Raw genomic sequence first — 16,925 nt, forward strand, 5'->3', positions numbered from 1 at the left:
TTCCCAGCGTCCACATCCTAACCACAAAGCCACATAGCCATTCGGAGCCAGACCTGGCCACCCTGCCTGCCCCTGGGGACGCGCTGTCCGCACACTGACTGAGGACCCCTCTGCCCTGTTCAGTACCCGGTGACCTGGTGACCAGCTCTAAGGCTGGGCAGGGACGCCCCAGCCGTGCTGGCCTGGTCAAGAACCTTTGAGGCAGCAGTCTGCTGGAGGCTCCACTCACTCACCCCACCAGGCATCCAGGCCTCCTGTGTGATCACTCACTCCCTCACTCATTCATGCATTCATTCACTCCCTCACTCATTCACTAATTCATTTCCTCATTCATCCTCCCCGACTCCCTCACATTGGTGTGATGTGTGAGTCGTTCTCTCCAGCTTCCAGGGCCAGTTGGAAGCACAGGAGGGGATGGCTCAGGGAACAGGTGACCAGAGGAGCTTGGGACTGGCCCCAAGAGAGTGGGAAGCCAGTGCTCAGAACAGCTTCGAGTTGCCCCCCACCCCAGACCCTCCCAGTGCCCACTCCTTTTGCTGCCACCTCTCCCCAGGGCGCCTCCTGGTCAGGGCCACCTGTGAGCAGCAGAGCTGCCAGTCCTGGTAGAGGTGTGTGGCCACCAGGGAGGAGAGTCCATCCCCATGCTCGGCACCCAGACAAGGCCCTGGGCTCGCACACCCGTGGTCAGGGCCAGGTCTCCGTCACCCTACAGCATCTTCTCAGCTGGAGCCCGTCAGGGTAAAGACCTGCCAGATGGTTTCTGGGCTGGGGCTGGTTGGCCTCTCTCCAGCCTGGTGGGCACAGCCACTCCTGCCCCTCGGGGCCACAGGCCCACATGTGGGTAGAGCTGGCTCGTGGCTGCCCACTGCCCACCTAGGGCCAGGAGCCTGAAGCACACCAGGGGCCCAGGTAGTGCTGGGGGGCGGGGGCTGCCTGGGGAAGGGTCCTGTCCCTGGGGGAGCTGCCTCCTGAGCCCCTCTCCCAGCGAGGGCCAGCCCTGCCCTGGCTGCCCTCAGCAGCAAGGATGCTGGCGGCGTCTCCAGGCACCAGGATCTCAGGGGTCAGCTGCATGCAAGCCTGCCCAGGGAAAGTCTGGGGTGGGGGCCCGGCAGGAGGATGCACGTGAGCCAGGACTTGGGGACCCCTCAGGAAACTGGCCCGCACCTGGCAGATAACACTTGTCTCCAGCCGCCAGCCAGCTTGGAGTGAGTACCCACTGTTTACCTGGGTGAGGGGAACGCAGCCCTGCCCCGCCCACCACGTGAAGAGGCTGGGCTGGGGCCAGCTCTGGGGCTACAAAAGGCTCCTGCCGACTCGGGTGCCTCCTCAGAGGCCACCCCTGGGGACTTCTCCCCTTCCTCCACACGATGGGTGTCGGCCGGAGGAGGCTGGCCCCGCTCTGGGCCCTGGCTCTCGCCCTGGCCTGTGCCCAGCACACAGGTAAGGCTCGTGCTGGGTGGCTCTCCTAGGCCAGCCCTGGCCACAGCCCAGTGCCCCCATTGCTCTCCTGAGTCCTGGGGTGACCCTGGTCGCGGGTGGACAACAGGCAGCTCGGACGCCTTGCCCCAGCCTCCAGGCAAGCTGAGTGTGTCTGCGAGTGGCCCCTGGCAGCTGGGCCCCTGCCCCTGGCTCCCACCATCTTGTAGTGTCCAGCTCATGTGGTTGGATAGGGCTCTCGGGGCCTGTAGGGGTCCAAGTCGGAGCAGGGGCCTCTCTGGTCGGGCTGCTCCCCTGAGCTGGAGAAGCAGGAGCCCAGTGTCTCTGAGTCCTCTGCCCACCTTCCCTGTTCGCGGCCAGACCTTGGCCCACAGAGTTTGGTGTGTGTGTGTTTCTCTGCTGCTCGCTGCCCTCTGCCCCTGCCAGGCCCAGTCTGCAGGCTCTCGGACTGCTGGGCCAGCCTTGGGGAGCTGCCCGCCTGCCCTGGGAACCCCCCTCATGCATCCCCAGTTCACCAACTCACTTTCCCCCTCTGGGCCTCAATGGGGGGCTCCTGGGGGTCTCAGCCTTGAGTGGGGGGTGCTGGTGAGGCCCACAGCTGTGAGGGTGTTGAGGAGAAGCTCACGGTCCCTGTGGCCCTCTGAGGGCCCCCTCCCATTGGGGCCTGCGCCTCCCTCCCTCTGTTTCCCAGGGGGCAGCTGGGTCCTGGACAGATGTGGGGTGACAGCGTGCTCCAGGGGGAGCCACCCAGGGTTGGGGGTGATGCTCCTGGGGCTCCTGGAATGGTAGGGCAGGACTCAGCAGTGTGGGGACCGCGACACAGCTTGCCGAGGTCCACGCTACCCCACAGGGCTCACACATCCGCCCCCAGCCTTCTGCTGCTGCCATTCAGACCCAGAACCAGGAAGCTCTCCCTCCTGCCCTCTTGCCGGGCGGGCCCCCACCCCCTCCCCGGGCCTTCTCTCAGCACACCTCAAGGATGAGGGCAGGTCGTCCCGGGGTGAGCCGAGGAAAGGGGGCATGCCTGGGGGTGAAGCTGTGCCCGCCCCCATCCACACCATCTAGCCTGGGCCTGCCCCCTCAGGGTCCTGGGTGGTGGGCCAGACACCCCTCCTGCCACACTGGCACGGCCACTGAGGACCCCAGAAATCAGCTTCATAGGGTCTGCCAGGTTTCTGAGGTGGCCTCGGCCCCCTGCCCTGGCCTCCCCTGTGCGGAGCCCTCACCTGCTTGGCGGTCCTGAGCACCCTGTGTAGGGTGCAGCCCTGTCCCCACTCTTGGCCCCTGGGGCCCCCAACCTGCTCCAAAGTTTCCTCCGGAGCCCTGTCACCCCCTGACCAGCCATCACAGGTCCGTGCTTTTTACTGTCTGGTCCCTCAATGGGCCACGGCACAGGGCAGGGTGTCGTCCCCGCGTCCCGAGCTGGGAGACCAGCGCCTGGCCATGGTAGACACTCGGTGCGAATGAACAACAGTGAAGGAGCCAATGATCCCTGGAGACACCAGCTTGGGGCTTCCCCCAACAAATGCTCGTGGGGCCAAGACGAGGGGATATTCAAGGAGGGTTGTGCTCAGCTGTGGGCCTGGGGTGATCTCAGATGCTCAGCCACGTAGACAGAGACCCCCTCCCCAACCCCACACACAGAGAACCCCGACCCGTTCCAGGTCCTTCCCTCCATGTGCCCCATCTGACAGCGAGGCACCTGCCCTGCCTGCCCAGCTCAGGCCCTGTGCCCTCTCCTCTTCCCACAGGCCAGGCCCAGGACAGCTCCGCGGAACCCAGCTATGAGCACCCGGACATCTCTCCCGTCGCCCAGGGGCCCAGCGGTGAGTGAACCCCCAGCTGTCAGAGCTGCCTTGCCCTGTCCCAGTGTGGCACAGCCCCCCGGGGACCACTCATGTTGGGCCACCACCAAGGGGTCCGATCTTGGGGTACTGGAGGACACCCCCACATACATGGCCCTGGAGTGTCACCTGGCCACCTCCTGCAGGCTACTTGCCGTCCCCCCATCACACTGCAGAAGGGAGTGCAGGCCAGCTGAGCTCCCTGCCAGGTCTTCTCTTTTCCCTGCTAACTCCTGATATTTCAGCTGCACGTGCATTCTCTCGCCTTGAGCAGGGCTGGCGAGCAGCCTCTCTGGGTGTTTCTATGCCTGCCCTTGCTGGGCATGCAGGTCAGGGGATGTAGTCGGTGCAGTCCTTGGCAGCCCTGGGTGGGTGAGGGGCGGACCCAGCACGGCCAGACGCCCCAACAGAAGGGGAGGCTCCAGGGGCAAACCCAGCCGGTCTCAGTTTACATTTCCCCAGACTGGGCGAGGCTGTGCCTGGTCTCAGAACCCAGGGGAGGTGGTGAGCTGCTGATGTTGATTCAGGCATTTTTGAGATTCCAGGCGCAAGGAACCCCCATGTGCAAACAGTGTCTGGGCCACATGGGCGTGAGCGCTCACGACCCCTGGGGTCCTCTCCCGGCGAGAATCCAGTGGAAAGGAACGGCCACTTGGCCTGCAGAAGTCTTTGCTGCCCTGTATTCAAGGGGCAGGGGGGCTGCACACACGGCAGAACCAAAGATGGCTTGGGAGTCAGCAGCCTCCAATGGCTAACTCTAAAACATGTCCTCAGACACGAAGCCACGCCTGCGGGCGATGGGGGCCGGGGCTGTGCGTTACCGTGACCCCATTCCCACAGGTGACCCACTTCGTGTGGTGACCATCCTCCCGCCTCTGAGGACCACCCCCGTGGTGCGAGGTGAGTGAGACCTCAAGAGGCTGGGCTGGGGGTGCCGCGTTGACCGAGCTCTCCATCCCTCAGGCCGGGAGGGGCCGGCTGGCAAGGGGTGCCAGCTTTCCAGGTGGACAGTGAACAAGTATTGGAAAAGAGTCCAAGTCCCAGGATGCCCTGCCCTCAGGTGTCCCGGACTCGGGAGCATGGGGCGCGGGGCGGGGGCGGCACCTTCAGAACGGCGGCTGCTTTGCCCACAGCCCTGAACCCAGCGCACAACGGGCGGGTGTGCAGCACCTGGGGCAACTTCCACTACAAGACCTTCGACGGCGATGTCTTCCGCTTCCCCGGCCTCTGCAACTACGTCTTCTCCGCGCACTGCGGGGCCGCCTACGAGGACTTCAACGTCCAGCTCCGCCGCGGCCGGGACTCCAACACCACCACACTGAGCAGGGTCGTCATGAAGCTTGATGGCATGGTCGTCGAGCTGACCCAGAGCTCCGTCCTGGTCAACGGCCTCCTGTGAGCTTGGGCCCCTGGGACAGCCAGGGGCATTTCCGGGTGGTCGTGGGAGGGATATGGGCAAGTCGCTGAGAGAGGAGTGGGGTGCTGGCCTCCCCAGACCCTGCGCTGTGCCCACCTGCTTCTCCTGGGAGCCCCAGGCTCTTAATCTGCCCCTGGAAGCGGGCCCCTTCCTTGTTCTTCGTGACACCAGAGCTCCAGGGTCCCCTGTCCTTCTCACACCCACTGGCACCATCCTCGGGCACCGTGAACTGATCACTAACATGCTCTTAGGGACCCTCTCTGTCTGAGCTCCAGACCTGTGTTGTCCCGAACTGGCGTGCCCTCAGCGCCTCACCTGGGCCCTCTCTCTGCAGAGTTCGGCTGCCCTTCAGCCAGTCCGGGGTCCTCATTGAGCACAGCAGCAGCTACCTGAAGGTGGTGGCCAGGCTGGGCCTGGTCTTCATGTGGAACCAGGATGACAGCCTCCTGGTGAGGCCAGGGGCGGGGACCAGGGGGCCAGGGGCCGGGGGCCAGGGGCTGGGCACAAACCTCCAGCCTGGCAGCCTCCCCAAGGAGGGAAGAAAGTGCTCTGGGTGGAGGTGGGTGGGAAGGTCAGAGCCCACCCCACATGGCCAGTGAGGATGGGGGCCCAGCCACTAATGGAGCCCCAGGGTCTCCACCCCCGAGACTGAGAGCCTGCGTGTGTGGGGCATCTCCTTCAGGACAGAGCCCTGCTCAGGGTCACAGCTAGGTGGAGCATGGGGAGGGTACAGGGCCCGTGTCTCCTCTGTGAGAAGCCCCAGTCCATCCTTGGGAATGTCAGCCTCCACTCTGGTCTGTCCTTCTCGTCCTGGGGCGTCCCCGGTGGGGCCAGGCGTCCGACACGTCCTCTCCTTCCAGCTGGAGTTGGATAACAAATACGCCAACCAGACCTGTGGGCTCTGCGGAGACTTCAACGGTGTCCCCATCTTCAACGAGTTCTTCTCCCACAGTAAGCCTCCCCCCATCCCTATGGGCACGGCCAGCCCCTGCCCCGTCTGCTCCCGGCTCCTTCCCAGTGCTCCCTGAAGACTGCCTTCTGGGATCCCAAGTCAGATGTCTTCAACTTGCGTGTGCACACACACACGCAGACCTATACACACGCACAATTCCCACAGAGTCATGTACATGCATGCACGCACACACCTGCACACACCCACATGATCCCAGCATGCACATATGCACACATGCACACACCACGCAATCCCAGCATGCATGCATGCACACACGTGCACACAGTCCTGGCATGCCAGTACACTCTCAGCAGTGCAGCCGGAAGCAAAACTTTCGCTGGGCCCTCTTGTCCTCAGAGCAGTTGCTCTGGGCAGTGGGTGCCCCGACCACACGCCCTCACCTGAAATTACAGACCTGCCTCCAGTGAGACCCTAGAACTGCTCCTGGAGTCTCTGCCACCAGGCCGTGGCCCTTCGTGTGACCAGCACTAGCCAGAGCCCTCCATTCCCGGCTCCCCTCCACCAGGCGCATGAAGCCCACCCATAAGGGGCTTCATGGTGGGGGACTGAGCCTGCCCAGGTGTCCAGTGTCCCTGGCCAGGTAGGCCCAGTGCAGGCTTGGCTTGGCTCTGAGGGCTGGCAGGAGCCCACAGTCACTCTCCAGCCTTCTGGGCTGTGTGTGGGCCATGGAGCGTCAGACGTACCTCAGCCCACCACCCACAGCCCCCAACACCCCGGTGGTTCCTCAGCTCCTCTCCCGACCCCCCAGATGTCCTGCATAGCTGCTGCTTAACCTGGCAGTGTGGACGGAGGGGGTGGGCATAGGTGGGACACCTCAGGTGTTGTGGGGCGGCAAGGGCCACCCGAGCCTGTACAGAGCCCAGCGTTGTGCTTCCTGCAGACGTCAAGCTGACCCCCTTCGAGTTTGGGAACCTGCAGAAGATGGATGGCCCCATGGAGCAGTGTCAGGACCCCATCCCGGCATCCCCGGAGAACTGCTCGACCGACGTTGTAAGCCCAGAAGTGAAGGGGGCTCAGCAGGGGGTGGGGGTCATGCTCCCACAAGCCACTGGCAGAGGCAGTGGGGGTCTGTGAACCCAGGGGATGCCTGGAGCCTGGATTGAGCGTGGCCCCGGCCTTTGCCCCAGGGAGTCTGCAAGGAGATCCTGAGCAGCCAGATGTTCTCGAGCTGCAACACCCTGGTGGACGTGGGCAGCTACGTGGAGGCCTGCCAGCAGGACCTCTGCCTCTGCGAGCATAGCAACCTGACCAGCTGCCTCTGCCACACCCTCGCCGAGTATTCCCGCCAATGCGCCCACGCCGGGGGGCTGCCCCGGGACTGGAGGAGCCCCGACCTCTGCCGTGAGTGCCCCACCGGCCTGAGCTGTCACTCTGTCCTGCCTCGGGCCCTGGGGCAGGGGCTGGACGTGACATGGCCCGTCCTCCCCCCTGCAGCCGTGAAGTGCCCCCTCAACCTGCAGTACCGCGAGTGCGGCTCGCCCTGCTCGGACACCTGCTCCAACCGGGAACACTCCCAGCTCTGCGAGGACCACTGCATCGCCGGCTGCTTCTGCCCCGAGGGTGAGAGGGGCCCTACCCCAATGCCCCCCCGAAATCACACAGATGCATCCTGGGTCCCCAGAGGGCTGGCGCTCCCACGCCAGATACTTAGAAGGAAGGCCCCTCTGACCCAACTCGTGGCCTCCCCGGGCCCTCTTGTTCTCAGTCTGAGGACCTGCCGGGGGCCAGGGCCACCACAGGCAGAGGGCTAGTCCCCTCCACGTGGTCACCTGATGGACAAAGCCCGGCACCTGCCACATGGCCTACCTGCCTTCCTCTGCAGGGATGGTGCTCGATGACATTGGCCAGACCGGCTGTGTCCCTGTGTCCCAGTGCTCCTGTGTGTACAACGGGGCCACCTATGCTTCGGGGGCCGTATACTCCACAGACTGCACCAACTGGTAAGACCCTGGGCCCCTGCCCTCCTGTTCCCCCAGAACCTGCCGTGGGATGGCCACTGCCCTCCCATCCTTTCTGGACCTGCTGTGGGATGGCTACTACCCTCCTGCCCCTTCTGGATCTGCCCTGGGTCATCCCCTCTAGGGGTCGTCCTCTCCCACTTGGGGCCCTGGGCACAGGCCAGTAGGCCCCCAGGCAGATGCTGACGGGCCCAGTGTCTGTGGGGACGCAGGCAGGCCTGCGCGAGACCCCTGCCCACCCGCCGATGCAGAGGCCCGGGTTTGGATGCTCCCCGGGCCGGCACACACATGATCTCTCACCGCTCTCAGCACCTGTTCCGGAGGCCGGTGGAGCTGCCAGGAGGTGCCGTGCCTAGGCACCTGCTCCGTGCTGGGCGGTGCCCACTTCTCCACGTTCGACGAGCGGCTGTACACCATGCATGGTGACTGCACCTACGTGCTGACCAAGGTACAGGCCCTGGGGCCCCGCCCCAAAGAGCAGCCTTGGGACCCATCCAGCCGTGGGTCCATACCCAGCCCTCCCCTACCCAGGCTGAATGTGGCTGCTGCACCTGGGGCCACCCAGATGCTGAGTCCTCCAGGAACTGCCCCTGCTCCCGGCCCCAGCCCCACAGGGGTTCCAGGGTGGGCAGGGAGGAGGGGAAGGTGAGGCAGGCTGGGGCTGTGGGGTGGAGCATGAGGACCGTGTCTGCAGCCCTGCAACAGCAGCGCCTTCACCGTGCTGGCTGAGCTGCGCAAGTGCGGGCTGACGGACAGCGAGACTTGCCTCAAGAGCCTGACGCTGAGCCTGGACGGGGGCCAGACGGTGAGCGGGGACCCTGGGTGCTGGGGGAGGGTGCCCGTCTCCTGAGGCAAGTGACCCCTGCCTAAGCCATTGCATGGCCAGAGGAGGCTCCCACCCCATTCACTGTGTCCACCTCTTGGGGGTCTTCTGAGTTTCATCCCCAGACAGAACACCCAAGACCTGCCCGGGGCCTCCGCACCCACCCCAACCGGCCCAGGATGGGGGGACTCGGGGGCCTCCCGGCAGCACGGCTTCTTTGCCGAAGTCGGTTTCTCTATTTTATAAAATCGATTTGTTTTTCCTGTGACTGAAAAGTGCAGGACCCTCTTAGGAAACCTAGGATGGGCGGGGGGGGGCGGGGGGGGGACGCGCGTCATCAGCCCCTCCTCACGGGAGCCCGCGCCCCTGCAGGCAGAGGTGTTGCAGGCACATTTCACAGCCTCTGGGGGCCGCTGGGGGTGCAGCCGTCCCTGGTCGGCCCCTCGTTCACCCTGCTCTGTGCTGCGCCCAGGTCATCGTGGTCAAGGCCAGCGGGGAGGTATTCGTAAACCAGATCTACACCCAGCTGCCAGTCTCAGCAGGTGAGGGCGCCGGCCCCGGCCCCCCAAAGGTCCTGCCCCTCACACCCCTCTGACATCCTTGTCCCCTGTGTCCGCAGCCAATGTCACGCTCTTCAGACCCTCGACCTTCTTTATCATCGTCCAGACCAACCTGGGCCTGCAGCTGGAGGTGCAGCTGGTGCCCGCCATGCAGGTGTTCGTGAGGCTGGCGCCCACACTCCGGGGGCTGACCTGCGGTGAGAGGCGCCACCTGCCCTGGGGGCCCGAGCTACCCTTGTGGCCAGGGCACTCAGGGCATCACTCCACCCTCCCATCTGCAGGTCTCTGCGGGAACTTCAACAGCGTCCAGGCGGACGACTTCCGGACACTCAGTGGCGTGGTGGAGGGCACGGCCGCCGCCTTTGCCAACACCTGGAAGACCCAGGCTGCCTGCCCCAACGTCAAGAACAGCTTCGAGGACCCCTGCTCCCTCAGCGTGGAGAACGGTATGTGTGTCCTTCAGGCCGGCGGGCCACCTGGCTGCTGGTGCCCCCGGCAGTGAGGTCCAGGCACGGGCTCCAGTTTCCACTCCGGCCCTGAAGGGGGTAGGTCAGGGGGTCAACAGGCAAGCCTGCCAACATGTGTACAGTTCGTGGAAAGTTCTGGAAGGAAAGGAACAGGGTGCTGCCCGGGTGCAGGGAGGAGCGTGGAGGCCCGCATGCCTGCCCACCCAGGCTGGCGGAGGACCCCCGGAACCGGCTCTTGCCTGGCGCTGCTTTAGGCAGAGCAGTGGGAATTCAGGGTGAAAGGAAGGCTGCATGTCTCTGTGTGGCTTCTGTCTGAGGCCAAGCGCCTGGCCACTGACCCCATCTCCCCCGTCTACAGAGAAGTACGCTCAGCACTGGTGCTCGCGGCTGACGGACCCCCAAGGCCCCTTTGCCGGGTGCCACGGCGCGGTCAATCCCAGCAGCTACTACTCGGTAACTGCCCACCGGCTCTGCCCTCCGGCCACGCAGCCGCCCTCAGGGGGTCTGGGATGGTCCAGCATGGTCCTGAGGGCTGTGGCAGCGGGGTCTGGGGCCAGCAGGCTCTTGGTCTCCATCTGCCTTGTCCCGCTTTATTCATTCTTTCCCTCCCTCCCTCCCTCACCACACGCTTGCTGTTTGCCCTGTGCCCCCAGCCCTACATCAGGCATGGGGGCAAACCCCGAGCGTCTAGCCTGCTGGGCCTCAGGGCCAGATGAGAGATTGGTGGTGCCCGAGATGCTCTGGGGTCTGAGGCCGACGTGCAGGCCTGGACCTGCTGGGTCACCAAGAAAAAGGGCCGGTGTCCTTCCAGCAGCCCCGCCCAGTTGGGGAGCTCAGCCTGGAGATGCTCTGTGCAAGGGAGTGGGGGCACTGGCGAGGGCTCAGGGAGGGGTCCTGGAGGAGGCAAGGGGCCGGCAGTGTGGGGGGTGCTCACTGTGTGTGGGCTGGGGTCCCTGATGGCCCCCAACGTTCCCGTCCCCAGAACTGCATGTTCGACACGTGCAACTGTGAGAAGAGCGAGGTGTGCCTGTGCGCGGCTCTGTCCTCTTACGTGTGGGCCTGCGCCACCCGGGGCGTGCTGCTCAGCGGCTGGAGAGATGGCGTCTGCAGTGAGTATGCGGGGAGCCTGAGGCCCACGAGCCCTGGGGTAGGTGCTCCATGGGCCCCCATCCCCTGCTCTGGGCTCAGAGGCCACAGAAAGAGGGGGGAATTGGTGGGGACCGGGGAGCCAGGAGGCCCTGTAGGGACAACTGCTGGCTCTGTCCTGAGCACTGCCCATTTCTTGGCATCCCGCAGCGAAGCCCATGACCACCTGCCCCAAGTCGATGACCTACCAATACCACATCAGCACCTGCCAGCCCACCTGCCGTGCCCGAAGCGAAGACGACGTCACCTGTGGCATCAGCTTCGTCCCCGTGGACGGCTGCACTTGCCCCAACGACACCTTCCTGGACGACACGGGCAAGTGTGTGCCAGCCACCAGCTGTCCCTGCTACCTCGGAGGCTCTGTGGTCCCCAACGGGGAGTCTCTGCACGAGAGCGGGGCTGTCTGGTAAGAACCCCTGTCGGGCAGGTGGGCGGACAGCGGGACCGCGGACGGCGGGACCAGTGGGGCTGGGCGGCCCTCTGACCACCCTCTCCTCACAGCACCTGCACCCAGGGCAGGCTGACCTGCATCGGAGGCCATACCCCTGCCCCAGGTGAGCTCACCAGGGAGGGCGGGAGGGGCTGTGGTTATCTACCCCCCAAGATTCGTGTTGACGCTCCCCACGTCAGCATGGCTGGTGGGTGTTGATCAGCATCTCTGTCAGGCTGGTCTATGCCCTCTGGGCTCAGTGAGGGGGCGGCAAGGGTGTATGGGCCTCACATACACACCACACACATGCACACGCATGGACAGACACACACGTGCCGGCCACACCCCAGGGCAGCCACAGACTCGGCTGTTGGGAAACACATACGTTGAGCGTGCAGCAGCCTGTGTCCCTCAGCACGAGCCTGGCGGGTGGAGCTCGGGGTCCCCTGAACGACCCTCTCCCCTCCCCAGTCTGTGCCTCACCCATGGTCTACTTCGACTGCCGCAACGCCACGCCCGGGGCCGCCGGGGCTGGCTGTCAGAAGAGCTGCCACACCCTGGACATGGACTGTGTAAGTGTCCCCAGTGCCCCTGTGACCCCCCAGTGACCTCTGAGAACCCTGATGACCCTGATGAATCCCGATGACCCCACACCTGCTCTGCCCTCGAGAGCACCTGCAGAGATGCCCACCCAGGCCAGTCCCAAGAGGACCGCTGCCCTCAGGCTTCCTGGGCCCTCTGCCCTGTTGTCCCTGAGCAGGCCAGCCGGCAGGATGCAGGCCCTGCTAAAGGGCCTGGAGAGGGCGTTTTGCTCTCTATCTGTCCCCAAGACCACTCATCTGTGTCTGCCCTGCCCCACAGTATAGCTCCCAGTGCGTGTCCGGCTGCGTGTGTCCCCAAGGGCTGGTGGCTGACGGCCAAGGTGGCTGCATCGCTGCGGCTGACTGTCCCTGTGTGCACAACGAGGCCAGCTACCAGGCCGGCCAGACCATCCGGGTGGGCTGCAACACCTGGTATGTGGGGGGGCTTGGAGCCCCATCCTAGGAGGCGGGAATGCAGAGGGGTCCTGTGGCTGGTGGTGCAGCCACCCAGCCCGCCTGTGTCCCCTGTTCAGGGCCTGAAGGCTGACCCCCATCAGGCACCCGAAAGGCCCCTTGGGGGCCTCTAGGAGGGGCACCCGTCCCCGCCCCCCGGCTTTGGCCTGACGGGCAGCTCCCCCCCACCCCAGCACCTGCAAGAGCAGAGTGTGGCAGTGCACGGATGAGCCCTGCCTGGCCACCTGCGCCGTTTACGGGGACGGCCACTACCTCACCTTCGACGGGCAGCGCTACAGCTTCAGTGGGGACTGCGAGTACACGCTGGTCCAGGTATGCGGCCCCCTGCTCTCAAGTAGCCTGGCGCTCCTGCAGTGTGTCCCCCGGACAGCCCCGACCCAGCCTCTCTACTTCCTGGCGGGAAGGTGGGCAGGGCTGGCCTCACCCCTGGGACACCCTCCTCCTCCCACTAGGACCACTGTGGCCAGAACAGCAGCGCCCAGGAAGCCTTCCGTGTCGTCACCGAGAACGTCCCCTGTGGCACCACGGGGACCACCTGCTCCAAGGCCATCAAGATCTTCCTGGGGGTGAGTGGGGGGTGGGTGCGGGCCAGGGGCACCCCCTTGGGAGGCTCCAGGGAGACCCTAGGAAGGCTGCACTCCCATGGCCAAGCCAAGACAGGCGCCGCAGGGCCGATGGACCCACCCAGGTGGTGGCCCAGGGTCCTCACCCAGGCCCTGAGGGACCCTTCCTTATGCAGAGTTACGAGCTGAAGCTGAGTGATGGGAAAGTGGAGGTGATTGAGAAGGGCGCAGGGCGGGAGGTGCCCTACTCCATCCGCCATATGGGCATCTACCTGGTGGTGGACACCGAGGTGGGCCTGCTGCTGCTGTGGGACAAGAAGACCAGCATCTTCATCAGGCTCAGCCCCGAGTTCAAGGTGAGGCCCCGGTCCAGAACAGCCGCCCTCACCCCCAGACCGAGGGCCAGCTGGAAACAGGGGGCATGGGGTAGGGGCAGAGAGACAGAGAAAGACAGAGAGACAGAGAGAGAGAGATGGCGACAGAGACGAGGTGAGACAGAGAGGAAGGCCTGAGCCCAGTCTCGCCTCCAGGGAGGTGGGAAGGCCAAGACCCTTTGCTGGGTGTGTTAGTGTCCTGTGGCTGCCGAACGAATTGTCACAAGCTGCTGGCTCCTTCTCTCGGGCTTCGGGACACTGGAAGTCCAGTCCAGGTGTCCCAGGGCTGTGCTCCCTCCAGAGGCTCTAGGGGAGGACCCTTCCTGCCCCACCCACCTTCTGGTGGCCCCAGGCCTTCTTGAGCTTGTGGTCTCATCACCCCAACTTCTGCCTCTGTCCTCACGTTCCTGTCATCGCTCTGTGTGTGACTTTGTCCAAATTTCCCTCATCTTATAAGGACACCAGTCCACTGGATCAGCCCATCCTGACCCAGGACGCCCTCATCGTAACTGAATCCCATCCACAGAGACCCTATTTCCACATGAGGCTGTGCTCAGGGGTCCCAGAATCAGGGCCTGAGCCTGCCTCTGGGGGACACCATTTAGCCCACTATGCTGTTTCTCCCATGCCTTTCCTCCGGGAGAAACTGAGGCACAGCCCCATGGCCTCTGTGCCAAGTGGGGCTGCACGGGATTCGCCCTCCCTACTCCTCCTCCTAGGGTCTCCTGAGGAAAGTGTGGGCCCCAGTGGGAGGAAGAGGGTTCGGAGGGGCCTGGGCCCTCCTGTGCATGCCCTGAGCACCTGGGCCCCGTCCGTCTCTGCGTCTGCAGGGGAGGGTCTGCGGGCTGTGTGGGAACTTCGATGACAATGCCGTCAACGACTTCACCACGAGGAGCCAGTCCGTGGTGGGCAACGCGCTGGAGTTCGGCAACAGCTGGAAGTTCTCCCCGTCCTGCCCGGATGCCCCAGCCCCCAAGGACCCCTGCACCGCCAACCCGTACCGAAAGTCCTGGGCCCAGAAGCAGTGCAGCATCATCAACAGCGCCACCTTCGCCACCTGTCATGCCCACGTATGAAGCCAGGGGCTGGGGGTGTTGGGGGCTCCTCTGGGCACCTGGGGAGGAAGGGACCCTTGCTGGGGTGGGGGCTTCCCTTCAGGACAGGCCTGTGGCTAGTAGGATGGGTCTGACCAGCCGTGGGGGACCACACATCTGCTCTCCTGAGCTCCGGGGAAAACTGCCGAGGCCAACACGGGGCCATGGGCCTGATCCCCAAGGAGACTTGGGGGGGGTGTCCTGAGTCTGAAGCCTCCCCCCCGACAGGTGGAGCCGGCCAAGTATTACGAGGCCTGCGTGAGTGACGCATGTGCCTGCGATTCTGGGGGCGACTGCGAGTGCTTCTGCACGGCCGTGGCCGCCTACGCCCAGGCCTGCCACGAGGTGGGCGTGTGCGTGTCCTGGCGGTCCCCAGACGTCTGCCGTGAGTGCACAGGGATGTGCCCATCGGGGGGTGGGGGGGGCAGCATATGTGGGCGGCAAAGCAGTGTCCACCCACCGACGGGAGAGGAGAGAAGGCTTGGGAAGGAAATAAAATGGGGGACTTGTTGCTGATGGAGGTGTGGCAGGCATGGTAGAACATTCTGGAGCCAAAATGTCAGCAGAGGGCCCAGCCCAGCTGGAGCCTAGCTGGAGGGGAATTAGTGCGGGAGCTGCTCTGGCTGGAGTCTCCACCCTGGAGGGTGGCACCCCCAAGAAGCCAGGGCGAGACCCCCAGCTAGCCACCCTCGCCATGGCCCTGTTTTACTCACGGGCATCCTAGGCCCACGCCCTCCATGGCCACGTCTGGGAGGCACAGGGGAGCCCACAGGACGTGGTCAAAGGTCAGGGTGCAGGGGAGCCTGCATGGGTCCGAGGCTGTCCTTCCAGGCGGCACTCCCCCCAGGTGCTGAGAGCCCGGCCACTGAGGGGCCCTCTCTCCTGCAGCTCTCTTCTGCGACTACTACAACCCCGAGGGCCAGTGCGAGTGGCACTACCAGCCCTGCGGGGCGCCCTGCATGAAGACCTGCCAGAACCCCAGCGGCCAGTGCCTGCATGACGTGCGTGGCCTAGAAGGTGTGCTGTGCCCTGCTGGCCTGAGAGGGGCTGTCCTGGGGACCCTGTGGGCGGGGCTGGGGTCTGTACTGGAGACCCTGTGATCTCAGATGGGGTCTTTCCTGGGGTCCCCGAGGTCAGCGTTGAGGTCTTTTCTAGGGTTCTCATGGTTGGTGTTGGGGTCTTTCCTGGGGTCTCTGTGTTCGGAGTTAGTGTCTGTCCTGGGGTCCCCATGGGTAGGGCTGGAGTCTGTCCTGGGGATCCTAGGACCCTCGGCTAGGCTGGACTCCTCTTGACCCTCTGAGGTGACTTTGTGGGCGCAGCCTGAAGATCCCCCCGGTATTGTGGGCCAGGCCCAGGACTGGAAAGTGAGCAGAGGCCGTGGGGGTGAGGCGGCCAGGCAGTCATCTGGCTGAGACTCAGGCTTCTCTGGCCCGCAGGCTGTTACCCCAAGTGCCCAGCCGAGGCCCCCCTCTTTGACGAGGACCAGATGCAGTGTGTGGCCACATGCCCACAGTCACCCTGCCGCATCCAGGGCAAGTCATACCAGCCAGGAATGCCGGTCCCCTCAGATGAGAACTGCCATTCCTGGTGAGTCGCTGGGCCAGAGGTGTCAGGAGCCTGGAACATGAGGTCATTTGCCTGGCCCACCACCCTCAGAGCAAGCGCCCCCTCCCTCGGGGCCTCATCCCTTCAGGGCCAGGAGGGGTCTCCACAGCCTGGTTTTCCTGTGGGGTCTGACCAGGTGCCCCCTGTTGCAAGAGGCGGGTGGGGGCCTCGGGGTGAAGGGAAGAGGGAAATGCAGGGTGGGCAGAGGGGAAGCTGAGCCATGACGCCACCCTGAGGATCCCTGGGACAGACGCCCCAGAGAGGAAAGGCCATCAGAACACCAGTGGGGCTCCTCGGCCGTGCCGGACCCCCACCTCCACTGGTCATTGATTGGAAGGAGGCCCCCCGAGAGGGTCTGACCTCAGGCTCCCTGTCTACTGGCAGGGCTGAGATGCAGCCCCAGGGCACCCCCGTGGGGGCTGGTCCCACTTGTCCACCCTGGCGCAGGGGGACACCTGCACCCCTAGACTCACCTTCTTCCTTCTGTCGCCAGCGTTTGCACAGAGAGTGGCGTGCAGTGCACCTACGACGCCGAGGGTGAGCAGCGGGCAGCCTTCCTCAGGTCTGGGGTCTTGGGGTCGCCACCCGCGCCCCAGCCCCCTATAGCACTCGGCCACTCTGCTCCCCACAGCCTGTGTCTGCACCTACGATGGGCAGCGCTTCCGCCCGGGGCACGTCATCTACCACACGATGGACGGCACAGGGGGTTGCATCTCTGCCCACTGCGGCACCAATGGCACTATCGACCGGAGGGTCTACGCCTGCAGCTCCACCACCCCCGCCCCCCAAACCACCTTCTCCTTCTCCACGGCCCCACTCGGTAAGGCGGACACATTGGGTACTGTGCCGGGCTGTCCTTCGCCCTGAAAATCAGGAGCGGGCAGAGGGCCTTTCCTTCTGGCAGCCTCCCTACAGCTGGAAAGGGTCAGCCTCTCCAAATCTCCTTGGCAGGCCAGATGTCCCCAGGGTGACTTCAGGGCTGGGGCTCCCAGCCGGGGTGGTGGCTGCGAGGTGGGCTGGGAGGAGGACCACCGAAAGCACACCTGGGGGTCCCCACCCCATTCACTGCACCGTCCCCCACCCCATTGCACTGAGCACCAGGCACCCCCAAGACCTCTCCCTCTTTTAGGGAAGCATCTTAGGGCCTTTCCAGAGCTTCCCCCAAGAAGGAAGAGCCCC

General features: G+C 64.8%; 1 protein-coding gene across 1 annotated transcript in view; it reads left to right on the forward strand.

The window, feature by feature from the left end:
• Nucleotides 1-1,339: 1,339 nt before the first annotated feature.
• The window catches only part of MUC5AC (mucin 5AC, oligomeric mucus/gel-forming), a 35,937-nt gene continuing 20,351 nt past the window's right edge, over nt 1,340-16,925 (forward strand). Inside the window, exons 1-30 of the mRNA XM_070488527.1 lie at nt 1,340-1,440; nt 3,189-3,263; nt 4,122-4,181; nt 4,415-4,676; nt 5,033-5,147; nt 5,559-5,649; nt 6,552-6,661; nt 6,799-7,012; nt 7,106-7,231; nt 7,494-7,611; nt 7,939-8,077; nt 8,324-8,434; nt 8,925-8,994; nt 9,072-9,209; nt 9,294-9,458; nt 9,838-9,932; nt 10,462-10,588; nt 10,776-11,031; nt 11,127-11,179; nt 11,527-11,627; nt 11,917-12,068; nt 12,284-12,422; nt 12,563-12,676; nt 12,850-13,029; nt 13,878-14,117; nt 14,370-14,526; nt 15,030-15,158; nt 15,578-15,728; nt 16,240-16,283; nt 16,378-16,566. Of these exons, the coding sequence (XP_070344628.1) occupies nt 1,368-1,440; nt 3,189-3,263; nt 4,122-4,181; nt 4,415-4,676; nt 5,033-5,147; nt 5,559-5,649; nt 6,552-6,661; nt 6,799-7,012; nt 7,106-7,231; nt 7,494-7,611; nt 7,939-8,077; nt 8,324-8,434; nt 8,925-8,994; nt 9,072-9,209; nt 9,294-9,458; nt 9,838-9,932; nt 10,462-10,588; nt 10,776-11,031; nt 11,127-11,179; nt 11,527-11,627; nt 11,917-12,068; nt 12,284-12,422; nt 12,563-12,676; nt 12,850-13,029; nt 13,878-14,117; nt 14,370-14,526; nt 15,030-15,158; nt 15,578-15,728; nt 16,240-16,283; nt 16,378-16,566 (3,994 nt within the window). The 5' untranslated portion in view covers nt 1,340-1,367. The remainder of the gene's footprint in view (nt 1,441-3,188; nt 3,264-4,121; nt 4,182-4,414; nt 4,677-5,032; nt 5,148-5,558; nt 5,650-6,551; nt 6,662-6,798; nt 7,013-7,105; nt 7,232-7,493; nt 7,612-7,938; nt 8,078-8,323; nt 8,435-8,924; nt 8,995-9,071; nt 9,210-9,293; nt 9,459-9,837; nt 9,933-10,461; nt 10,589-10,775; nt 11,032-11,126; nt 11,180-11,526; nt 11,628-11,916; nt 12,069-12,283; nt 12,423-12,562; nt 12,677-12,849; nt 13,030-13,877; nt 14,118-14,369; nt 14,527-15,029; nt 15,159-15,577; nt 15,729-16,239; nt 16,284-16,377; nt 16,567-16,925) is intronic.

The sequence above is a fragment of the Equus asinus genome, chromosome 17 (genome assembly GCF_041296235.1).
Source record: "Equus asinus isolate D_3611 breed Donkey chromosome 17, EquAss-T2T_v2, whole genome shotgun sequence".
Lineage (NCBI taxonomy): Eukaryota > Metazoa > Chordata > Mammalia > Perissodactyla > Equidae > Equus > Equus asinus.